A 12,266-nucleotide genomic window follows, 5' to 3' on the forward strand; every position below is an offset into this window, starting at 1 on the left:
TTGTGTGGGGGGGTATCAAGCTACTGCTATGTGTTGTTGTTGTTTTTCTGGCCTTCCTTTTGTAAATGTTGAATGCTATTTTCGTTTTCAATTTGTATCCAACTGCCAGCCTGCACACACGCTTACCCTTTAATGAGCGCTCCTGTCGAGTGCAAGAGGCCTTCACAAATTCCATGCGGGTGGTGAGATGGAAGGAAGCAGCAGCAACTTTCGAAAGTACAGCCTTTAGAATATACAATCCTGCATTTGCTTTTAAAAGCCATTCTGATGTGATCTGGTGCCAAGAGAATGTTAGGCTCAAGACCATATTGCAGCCTCACCTTTACTACAGTTTCCGTCATGCTTTGACAGCCGTTGATTTCTCTCAAAGGCAGTGGAGCTGCTACTTAGCTGCGATTTTATTGTTTGGTGCTGTTGGATTAAACGGATCTCTCCAGAGTTGTCATGCTGGCATGCTTTGAAAAGGAGCTTCCTCTATTCTCTCTTTCTCTCTGTCTGGGTTTGTGGGATGACAGCAGTGGCACAGCATATTTAACACACTGTCCTCTGCCTATAAGTGACATGGACAGCATAAACAGAGTTTTATTGCTTTGCTGTCAAGCGAAATTGCCCAGATGGGTGTGCACTGTAAAATAAGAATGGGGCGTATGGTGTGGTGGGAGAGGGAGACTGGGCAGGTGTATCAAACAATTTTTCACAGCTTATTTTTGAGTCCCTTTCAACAATTGCTAGCCTGTCAACTAGAAAAAGAGCTGCTTCCTCTTCTTTGACAGGTCCAGTTTTGTCCATGTCCCAGAACAATAAACCATTAGCCAAGGTTAAAAAGCAGGACCCCTCCCCAAGATTAATATTCAATGGCCAGGTCCATGAAAATCCTGTTTTTCAGAATCTTCATGCTCAAATCTATTTGCAATGGCACATAATCTTAGTCATTAGCTGTAGACTTTTGTGCTTTCCTGTCTCTCACTAACAGAACCCTAAATGCTCATCCCTCAGTGTCCAGAGAAACAATAGTGGTTGTGGGACTCCCTAAGGAGATAGTGGACTCTCCTTCCTTGGAGGTTTTTAAGCAGAGGTTGGATGGCCATCTGTCATGGATGCTTTAGCTGAGGTTCCCGCATTGCAGGCGGTTGGACCAGATGATCCTCAGGGTCCCTTTCAACTCTACAATTCTGTGATTCTATGAAATACAAGAAGAGCAGACCTGCCTATTTTATTTCTCTCAGGGTGGCTTCTTAGCACCCTGGGTAAGGACACTCCCCATGTGGAAAGTAATTGTGCAGAAAACAACAGTATGCAGTAAACTTTCCCTGTATATAGTGGACCCTTTGGTCATTTGCAGCTTCTCAGGGCACATGCAGCAGGTATAAGCACCCGTATACGCCAATCAACCTACAAGTGTCTGGCGTGCTAATTCCAACAATGAGCTTCATTCCATATTGACTCACAAGTAATTATTTGGAAGGTGTAGGGGATCCTGGCATTGAGAATTTCTGGCAAGTTTGAATGTCATGGTCAAGGGCAGATGAGCATTAAATAACCTGATGAAAGGTATATCAAACTTCTAGCTTTCCTTTATGTATTTAGCTTCTGATGGATTTTTTTTTTTAAAGAGCTGGTTTATGCCATCCTTTATCTACAAACCCTGCTGTTTCTCACAGCTACCAATTAACAATGAGATTCCATTCTTAAATGGATTTGTGTTGTTGTTCGGTGGACACTGCGGCCCACACTTCTAGTAATTGGGATGTTTTCCCAACTTACTTTCTCATCCGTTATTAAAATGAAAAGGTAGGGCTTGTTGATAAAATTACATTATGTTCTTTGCTTAACTTTTTCTTTTGCAAAAAATGGTACCATCCAGCAGGTGTAGTATGAAGGGAGAAAGAGAGAGAAATCAGGAATGCATTGTAAAGTTGGAGCCTAGACAAACTGGTGGAGAAAAAGCAAAAACAAGCAAACAGTCACCTAGTGTCAGGGCATTGGGTCAATAATTGAGTGCAATCTTTATAAAATGCTGTTTATCTTCCCACAGGGCATACAAAACCATTGAAGAGGATGACTTGAAGTTTCCTCTTATATACGGAGAAGGCAAGAAGGTAGGAATCAGTGTTTTGCCATTTCAAAGGAATATAGTGCCTTATAACTGTTTACCACTCAATTTAGCCTCAAGCAGTCCAACGTTTTCCACTTGCTATCTCTTTATCGTTCTGACAGCTTGAAAGAATATTGTGCCTGCCGTAAATCAGTTCCTGCTGTCTGTAAGGGGGAAAATGCAGTCTATGGTGTGTGTGTGTGTGAGAGAGAGAGAGAGAGAGAGAGAGAGAGAGAAAGCAGTTTAATAACATTTATGGATGAATTTTCTTTTTTCACCCACTTAATTATTTTGTTTTCTTTCAAGCAATCGGGACTGAGAGAGGCTTTTTGAAAATAAAATATTTATTTATTTGATTTGCAGACAGCTCACTGCAGCTTGACTACTACATTAAATGTGATCCAATAAAAGCTGGGAAAAGACAAAAGACGTAATGTTTGTTTAGTTAGTTTTGAGTACAACCTTAGTGTATTGGGATCAAGCAAGACTGAACTCTATTGGTGCATGAATTTGTTTTGTGTATGTGTTCTTAGCTGCATTCACTGCTCGGTTCAAGCTTAGGAATAAAATTCTCTTTCAGGAGAGGGGTGTGTGTGGAAATACTGAGAATGCTCTTGAAAGAGATGCATAATTAAAAACAGCAAGGTTATTTGCACTGATCCCAGCATGCCTGAGAGATACAACTCTAGGATCAATAAAAGGGCACTGAAGTCTTAGATTATTGGCATTGGTGTGCTCACACTGTTTCTAAGCAACTCTTTCCCAATGGCTTTATTGCTTATTTGATTTTTGTTTTAATAGCCTATCTTCAGAATTAATCTAGCTATGCAGGACTCAAATCTGTACTATTTGATGGGCTGGTTTGTTTTCAGAAGTATTTGTACACGTGCTACTTCTAAATTTATTTTTCTCCCTATTTTTGTGTTTGGGCTTAGTGGGTTTACTTTGCAGTGTATTTTAGAGCCAGAATTGTGTGTGTCCAGTATTGCAGTAAACCAGTACAATCAGTAAAATGAGGTACAGTATCTGCACCATAAGCTGTCTCAAGAATCCTACTGTTTTGCTAAGGGATCTTGAAAATACCCCAGGGCTGATGCAAAGGTGTCAGGAAGGAGGGAGGTTGGTAGAGGACATTTGATTGTTCTGTGGTGGCCTTCCCCAACCTTCTGCCCTCTAGACTACAACTCCCATTAGCCCCATCCAACACGTCTAGTGGTCAGTGATGGTTATAGTTGTAGTCAACTTCTGGGAGCAGCAGGCTGTCCCAAGAGTTTTCTTGCTAGGTATTTGTTGTTGTGTTCATTGTTTTGTAAAGAACTGTTGCCTCTATTTTAGGCCAAAAACCTCCCCAGTCTTTGCCAAAGTTTTTTGTATAATGAAAGAAGGGTACAGGTTATGCCCTGAAGGTGAGTTTATATGATTTGTCACACATGTTGTAACTGCAGCCATTTACTTGAATGTGTGCAATTACTGTAGGTCTCAGATGACCAGTCTTGGGCAACATTCCCTCAACTTGCTTGGTAATATAGGCTTTGACTCATGACAGGATATGGGCTCTTGATATGTAACCACATATTTCAGGGTCTGGAATGCAGGCTGTCTTGGATGGGGTTGCCCTCACCTTGAAGACACTGGCTTGCAGCTTGAGGCCACTCCTTGATCCAGCATTGCTTCTGTACGATTGGATGGCAGTGGTGACTAGCACACCTTTGTACTGGTGGCTGTGGTGATGAGAACAGCTTTCTACCTGCTTTGGCTCACATGCCAGTTGCCTTTTTGTGGTGGGCTTACTCCCCAGCCAACACAAGATTAGACTCAAGGGGGTTGTCTTCCTTGGGTGTAGGCTTTCCAACATGGGACAGGAACCCTGAATATGCCATGTATGTGTACGATAGCAACCCCCCACCCAAAAAATGCTGAACGTGTTTGTTGGGGAGGATATCCAGCACATAAATAATCTAGGTGGGGTGTGACTTCTTCATATGTTCCTACTTGCCCCTTCATGCTTTCAAGCAAACATGTGAAGTGAGCTTTTGAGTAGCATTTATTGGTGCAGTTGCTGGTAACAGCTTTCACATAGACACCTGCCTCCCAGAACAGCCCTGTAACTGGTTTCTTTCTCCGTTTCCAGGCTCGTGTCATGGCAACTATTGGGGTTACGAGAGGACTTGGAGACCATGACTTGAAGGTGCATGACTCAAACATCTACATCAAACCTTTTTTGTCCTCGTCGCCAGAGGTAAAACATTCACACCTTTTTTATGGGAACAGGACAAGGGACCTAAACTATGGCTTTAAAAATCTTTGCAACACATCTTGACCTGCTTGTGAAATATTTAGGTGTCCACATGAAAAATGGCTGCAATGAACACCCTAAATAGGGAACATGGTCGTGGCTTAAGGAAAAGATGGTCAAAACTCATTCCATGTCTAAGTGTACCATTCTGTGCATGTTTACTCAAAAGTAAGTCCCTTTGTTCAGTGGGGCTCACTCCCAAGTAAGCGAGTTTAAGATTGCAGCCAAATATGGCTAGAGGATGTAAGTTAAATTTATAGCTGTCTAGAGGGATTTAGAAAGCCCATAAAACACATTTGACAAACATTAGTATAAAAGTTATAGAACCATAAAGTGGACATTTGGCGCTCTGTACTGGAAATTGACTACAGGGCAGGAAACATAGAGGAGCTGTTTGGTGGGTGTCTTATTTTTTAAAAGCGAACCCTAAAGGGGGGGAGGGGGTTAATTGGCGAGTACAGCAGATAATAAAGCTGAGTACCAGACTTTAAAAGTTACATATAAATCATTTGGATTGTATTTCTATGTTTGTCAGTGAGTTAGATGAGAAGGAAAAATGCAATTAAGAGAGGATTTATTTTATTTAAGTAGCTCTGTTGATCAGTTGTAAAGTAGCCGAGGATTATGTTGACTGTTTCTCTTGAATTCCATAGTGAAAAATGGGTCATATCAGGAGTGTTGCATGTTGTGCTTTGAACTTGGTAAAGCTTTCAAAACACATTTTGTGTCATTTAGGACATCTTCACATAAAACTCTTAAGCCCAGAATAACTCCCAAGGTAACTGTTTTCCCTGCTTCAGGCCATCACTTTCATAAAATATATGACCATTTCTTAGGGAAGGAGACCCAGAAGAACGACAAGGATTTCAAGGATGAGAATAAGAACATTTTGTGGCTAGTTGAGTCTGAAGTGATAGGAACATTTTCTACCTGGGTGTAGATTAAAGGAGAGTGTATCAAGATGGTGCTGCTCTTGTTCCTAGCTGGGTGCAGTACCATAAAGCAAAAAAGGAAGAGAGTGCTCAAGACAGGTAGCTATCTCGAATCACCCTTACAAACACTATAGGAAAATAGTGATGGAACACATAGTGCAAGTGGTTGGGAACAACCTAATTTGGCCCATGAGGCCATTTCCTCCCCCCCCGATACCCCACATGCTCCACAACTGACATGTTGGGGGGGGGTGTAGGTATTCTTGATTCTTCCTTGGTAGCCAGGGCTCAGCTGATTGACAAGGACAACAAGCCCCTTTGAAGTTGTCCATTTGTGGGAGTAGCTTGGACTCAGGTACCAATCTGCAGTGAAAAGAAAATGTCCATTTTTGCAGGTGTAATGAATCCCTTTGCAGGCATGCTCTCAGATCCAATCAGCTGACAGTGTGACTTCAGAGGGCTTACATTCAGCATCGGTCAGCTGATGGGCACCGAGAGCAAACTTTGTTTCTCAAATGTGCCACATTTATTCCATCATTAGCTGTCTTAGCTCTCCATCCAGCCCACCCAACCCACACATCATATTTAATTAGGAAGAAATGACTTGGTTGGATATTGGCACTGTGACTGGCACTTCTGAAAAGCAGTGGGATTACAATCACTAAATATGGAAGCTGGCTCTGCCATTCTGGGGTTGGGGAATGTTTATCTGGTTCTTGCCTTTCAACTTGCTGTTTAATTGTTGCCTTTTTTCCTCTGAAAATTAATACATATTTAAATCAAGCAAACAAGAAAAGTGTTGACATACAGCCTCTGTGTAATTTTGTGTTCATTGTATAAATTTAACCATATTTTTAAAGGCTACATTGCTATAAACAAGGAGAAGCCACTATATATTCTGTTGTTTGTTCTGATACTTTAATAGGAAGGTCTAGACCTTTGTTGTATGAAAGAGATGCATTGCATTTATCTTCTTGCTTTTAGCTAATGAGAAGTGGGGGAATGAGCATGGATACTTTGTGCTGCCTTATAGGTCTCTGGTGGTGTAACACTTCGTTGGTGTCTAGAGGGTGTGAGTTATGTTCCTCTCCAATGGACTTGACAACTTTTGGGTTTTATTTTTGACACTTTGAATGAGGAATGAGCAATTGTATGTATTAGCTCATCAGCTTCTAATTCGTTAATCGTACCTTCCACCTTAGTAAATTATATATCTCATTTTTTAAAATCCAAGTTTCTCCATTAGTTAAAGGGAATATTGAATGTTTGCGCTGGGATCTAACTGCATTAAGAAGTCTAAGTACTCCATATACATTTCCTAATCCTGGATTTCAAAGATTAGCACAACACAAAGAGAGGATAAATGATTCTCTTCCAGCAATGCCAAGTGTGTTTCCCAACACAACCGTAGAGCACTGACCCTGCCAGCCGTAAGGATATATCAGCATTCCCAGCCAGGTGTGCTGTTTCCAAATCCTAGTCCAGATAATAACTTCCTTTTGTCAGTTGTCACAAGGTCACTTCACTTCTCTGAAAATACAGCTACTGCTGGAGTAATTAAAGTGCTCTGTTAGTAATTCAGAAGGACTCCTGAAGGTTTTGTTTTTGGACTTCAAGGAGCCAGGTGGTTTGACAATGGGGAGTATGAAGCAGGCAGCTAGAAGACCTGTATCTCTCACAGAAGACACACTTGGAAATACATAACATGACCTTTATCCTTATGCTGGTTCAATAAAATCTGTCAGTGCAGCCAAGGAATATATTTTGGATGCCATACTCAACAGGCTGTAAGTGAACATTTATTTTGTAAAGTTTTTTAATCAGCATGTAGGACTATGAGAAATACTCAGGTATGTGAGTTTTCTGTTAGTTCCATTTCTGTCAAAACATTTGAGAATATCCTGCACGTCACATACATAGATCAGCTTCAGGTTGGTTTGTCAGACTAGGGCATGTCTCCTTCTCTCGATTGTCATGCAGCTGAACTGTATATGTTTCCCCAGTTTTTTGCCTTTATAGAGTTGGGAGCTTCGTGAAAAGCTGCTGCTGCTGCAGACTAAAATGGACTGGAATTGTCTGTAATGGTATTCCTGCCTGACATGTTTGCAGGCTGAATGCTGCATTAGCAGATCCTGCCTTGAACCTTCTAAAGCTTCCAGATCAGCTAGGTCTGTTTTAAAATAAATAAGATGCCGAGTGATTTCCTGTACTACTTGATGAGGCTTAAAGTATTGACTTAGAGGTGACTGTAAAATGAGAGAAAGCAGCGCTCAGGCATAATGCTGATGCAACTCACCGGAGTCCCCCTTCAGAAAGTGGTCTGTTCTAAGTAGGTAAAAATCTCCACTTAAATGTGTAGGACTGTACATGTGGCCATATTTGATCTTAAGTGTTAGGGAAACAAGTAGATTTTTTGGGTAGCAGAAACATACAACATTCATTAGAAAGATGCCCACAAAAACAAACCCTTGTTTCTCCTTCACCTAATGGGCTTGTTTTTGTTTTTCAGGTGAGGGTATATGATCTTCTCCAGTATGAGCATGGACCTGATGATGTGTTGATCTTGGCAACAGATGGACTCTGGGATGTACTATTAAATGAAGAAGTGGCAGAAGCGGTCACTAATTTCCTGCCAAACTGTGACCCTGATGACCCCCACAGGTTTGTAATCTCTCCCTTTTATATTTCCTTAGCAAGGGGCTTTTCAGATTCAGACTGCTTGCCAGGAATGTGTTTTGTTGCATTTGCAGTGCTTCCACTGATCAATATTAGAAGCTTCAGCAGGAACAAATGCACGTTCCGAAAAGGTTTATTCCAATTAGGTCCTAAGGAGAATGAGTTGCTTGAAAACTACTTCAGCAGTTTTGTAAAGTTGCCTTGACAGTTGCATTCCAAATTTGCTACATTAGTGAATAAAGCATCCAGTAATGCACTGCTAGAGATATTAATCTCCAAGTTCCTGAAATGCTCTCTCATTTATCTGTTACTAAGAAGGGGCAGCCTCCCTCTTTTATTCCAGTTACGTATAGTGCGTTTTCCTGTTGCGACTGCTTGCTTTCCTTATGTTTAGCATTGATTTTCCTGAATTAATGCTTATTTGGCAGTTAGACTGGTGAGTGGGAGTGGCTGCTGGGACCATATAACACCAGTTCTACAGGATCTACATTGGCTCCCAGTATGTTTCTGAGCACAATTCAGAATGTTGGTACTGACCTTTAATGACCTAAACGGCCATGGCTCTATATACCTGAAGCAGCATCTTCATTCAGGCCTAGCATGGTGATCCAGCTCTGAGGGCCTTCTGGTGATTCCCTCACTGCAATAAGTGAAGTTACAAGGAACCAGGCAAGAGGGCCTTCTCAGTGGTGTCTGCCTTGTAGAACGCCCTCCCATCAGGTATCAAACAGATACAACTTTATGGCTTTTTAGAATACATCTGAAGGCAGCCCTGTATAGGGAGGTTTTTAATGTTTGATGTTTTTTATTTCCTGCTGGAAGCCAGCCAGAGTGTCTGGGGCAAACCAGTCAGATGGGAGACGCATAAATAATAGTAATAGTAATATAAAGGTAAAGGTAAAGGTAAAGGTAAAGGTACCCTGCCTGTACGGGCCAGTCTTGCCAGACTCTAGGGTTGTGCGCTCATCTCACTCTATAGGCCAGGAGCCAGCGCTGTCCGCAGACACTTCCGGGTCACGTGGCCAGCGTGACAAGCTGCATCTGGCGAGCCAGCGCAGCACACGGAACGCCGTTTACCTTCCCACTGGTAAGCGGTCCCTATTTATCTACTTGCACCCGGGGGTGCTTTCGAACTGCTAGGGTGGCAGGCGCTGGGACCGAGCGACGGGAGCGCACCCCGCCGCGGGGATTCGAACCACCGACCATGCGATCGGCAAGTCCTAGGCGCTGAGGTTTTACCCACAGCGCCACCCGCGTCCCAATAGTAATATAATTCAGTTCAATTCCACCCCCTATCTTTCCACCCCCCTATCTTTTAAAGAATATGAATATGTTTTTACCTTGAAATACAGCAGTTCTACCTTAAGTCTTTACAAATTGTGGATCTTAGTGTCTGATATATATGTATCTGTTTTAATTGCTTTGTCCAGTATTGATGATACCTAGGGTCTTCTGCTATTGACTGCAAATTTCTACAGGATTTCTCAGTTCCTTACTGAAAAGGAGAGAATATCCAGCAGACAATAAGAATCTTCCATACATGGTACAAAAGTATAACGAACCCTGCCCATAAATAGAGTAACGTCAGACATCTTTCTATTAAGACCCATGGCACAAAGAGAAAGGTCTCAGAGACGAGATCCTGATGCAATTTGGTTTTCTCCATGGCTGATTGCATGTGTTAGAGAAAGAGATCGATACCTGATCATGGGTCTCATTCATCTATTAATCATTTTATTTGTATGCCGCCTTTCTATGGTTAAAACCATGCTCAAGGCAGCTTACAACATGAAAAAAATGTGTAATTACAAACAACAAAAGTAGTCAAACAATAAATAAAACTCATCAAAAAGTAAACAAATTGAACATTTTCCACATACATCTAAAAAGATATAAAAATAAAGATACTAAAAATATCAACCACAACTCCTCTCCCAACTTTTCTTAAGAACTTAGAAAACCACCTTCCATCACCATCAGGCCACTGGTTCCTTTTGCTCACTGTTGTATACACTGGCAGCAGTTTTCCAGGGAGCCTTTGTATATCCACCCTGGACATGTTTACCTCAAGAACCTAGGACCATCTGCACATGCAAAGGATGCACTCTACTACTGAGCTATGCCCCTTCCTCAAACGTTCTTACAAAAATTCTAAAGCTTGATAAAATAGTTAATGATCTCTGATATGGATAGGAGTTTGGAAGAAGGAATAGTTAAGCCTCTGTATTGCAGCGTTCCCCAACTTAGTGCCCTCCACATGTTCTGGAATATAACTTCTCCTTGAACATTAGCCATGGTGGTTGAGGCTGATGATGTGCTCTCCAGGTGTTCTGGACGACTGGGTTGGAAAAAGACAGCCATACAAGCAGAGGGGCTGGGCAGGCTTTTCAGTTTTTAAAAACACAAATCCTGCACTTCAAATCTTAATACTTTTTGAGAGGATATATGGAATGCTTTCCTTGCCCAGCAAGTAATAAACCTTTACTTATACAACATCTGTAATCTGTGACCGTTTCTTCTTCATGCAGGTACACATTAGCAGCTCAGGATTTGGTAATGCGAGCCAGAGGAGTGCTGAAAGACAGAGGCTGGAGGATATCCAATGACAGACTGGGCTCAGGAGATGACATTTCTGTCTTCGTCATTCCTTTGATACATGGAAACAGAATCTTGTAAAACAAACACGAATGCTGGTAATAGGAAAGGTGTTTTGTTTTTTTTTTTACAGTAAGAACCTCTGGAAAAGGCAGGCTATCAAGAAAAGAGATCAAGTTTAACTTAAAAATTATGTTCTAAGCTTGGTTAGACTGGGATATTTCTACATGAAACATAGAGGCTGAATTGCAATGATTTAAAGGCATCTCCTAGAAACTGCAGCTTCCCTGTGGGGTTTTGTTTTTTGTGTGTGTGCATATCAGGACCAGGACTTTAATGCTGCTAGTATATTAGTGATTTATTTTTAATGTCCCTCCTGGTGAGGACCCTAGTGTAACCTGATAGAATATTTTTCTTTCCCAGTTTAATGTAGCCAGAATTAACACGTGAGATGCAAATTGGGAAAGCTATTAAAATTGGTAATGTAGCCTATTTCCCCCATTATTAATTGACTGGCTAACTTTGCTTTTGAGCAAATTTAAGCTATAAGTTACTAAGGTGAACAAAACCTAACATGGCAGTTAATTATTTTTTTGTTCAAATCTTGTTTATGTTTCAGTGGATATTTTCAAAAAGATGAGTTTTATTTATGTCAATAAATCAAGCTTTTCCTCTTGTACACCATCATAAACATTTTGGAACCTTACAGTTACCCTTTATATGTTTAGATGGTGAAGCCAACCTTTTCTCTCAACAAGGTCTAATCTACACCTCCTGTTAAGAGAATAGGGAAAGCTGTTTGGCTGGAAAATGTGTTCCTTATTGTCAAGATTTTTGTATTTATAATTATGATGTAGCAGACTGGGAGAATTCTTGATTTAGAAAGATTTCCCCAGAAATCACCATTTCTTTGGCACCACACGTTTTCATTCATTGAATGCTTCTGTCTCCTCTAATTTATATCCTGTTGAAAGGATCGTTATATACGTACTGTTTAATTTATTGTACTTGGTAATTTGTCTTCTGATTTCTCTCTTATTAACTATGTAAGGCTGGTATGTTTCAGAAGTCTCCTCCAGAAGAGTAGCTTTTCATCTTTTTTCCTGCTATGCCCTTTCAGCATCAATTTCGTTTATTGCTTCTCGGATATTGCAAGGGCCAGTACACATTGCTAGTAGACATTGTTAATCTGAAAGGTGGAGGGAGGAGCCATTGCAGAGTGATAAGACTCATCAGCTTGTAACATAGCAACAGAATAGAAACTTAAGGATTTACATTTACCTGTACAACCACACATTTTATGTACTCTAGGATGAGAATGAGTCATCCCAATTATCATTCGTATTGTTACAGGTGACTCAAAATTTAGTTCTCAGGTATTATCTCCCTGGCCAAGAACTAAAGAAACATATCCTTGTGGTTTTAAAAAACAGTTTTAGGTAGCTGAGAGCAAATGAGTAGACAGTGATTGTGGGCAGTTGATGAGCCATCTCAGAAATGTTAGGGGTTCTTTTTTGAAGAGAAGCTACCAACATAGCAAGAGTATGGTACCACATGTTCCCATAAGTCTTTTCTGTGTTTATATCCCCCCCCCCACAAAAACACTCTTAATAGAATTAGCCTGGACATAATTATTTGCTTAAACAATATATTGTACATTGGTTGGAGTAGG

At 41.0% G+C, this 12,266-nt stretch overlaps 1 protein-coding gene across 2 annotated transcripts in view; it reads left to right on the forward strand.

Annotated features, from left to right (window-relative positions):
- The window catches only part of PPM1H (protein phosphatase, Mg2+/Mn2+ dependent 1H), an 80,981-nt gene extending 69,948 nt beyond the window's left edge, over positions 1-11,033 (forward strand). For both annotated transcript variants that reach the window (XM_081877999.1, XM_081878000.1), the window contains exons 7-10: positions 2,036-2,099; positions 4,227-4,334; positions 7,833-7,984; positions 10,528-11,033. In XM_081877999.1, coding sequence (XP_081734125.1) covers positions 2,036-2,099; positions 4,227-4,334; positions 7,833-7,984; positions 10,528-10,675 — 472 coding nt within the window. In that variant the 3' untranslated portion in view covers positions 10,676-11,033. The remainder of the gene's footprint in view (positions 1-2,035; positions 2,100-4,226; positions 4,335-7,832; positions 7,985-10,527) is intronic.
- Positions 11,034-12,266: the final 1,233 nt, after the last annotated feature.

Source organism: Podarcis erhardii (assembly GCF_964252035.2).
Source record: "Podarcis erhardii genome assembly, chromosome: 10".
Taxonomy (NCBI): domain Eukaryota; kingdom Metazoa; phylum Chordata; class Lepidosauria; order Squamata; family Lacertidae; genus Podarcis; species Podarcis erhardii.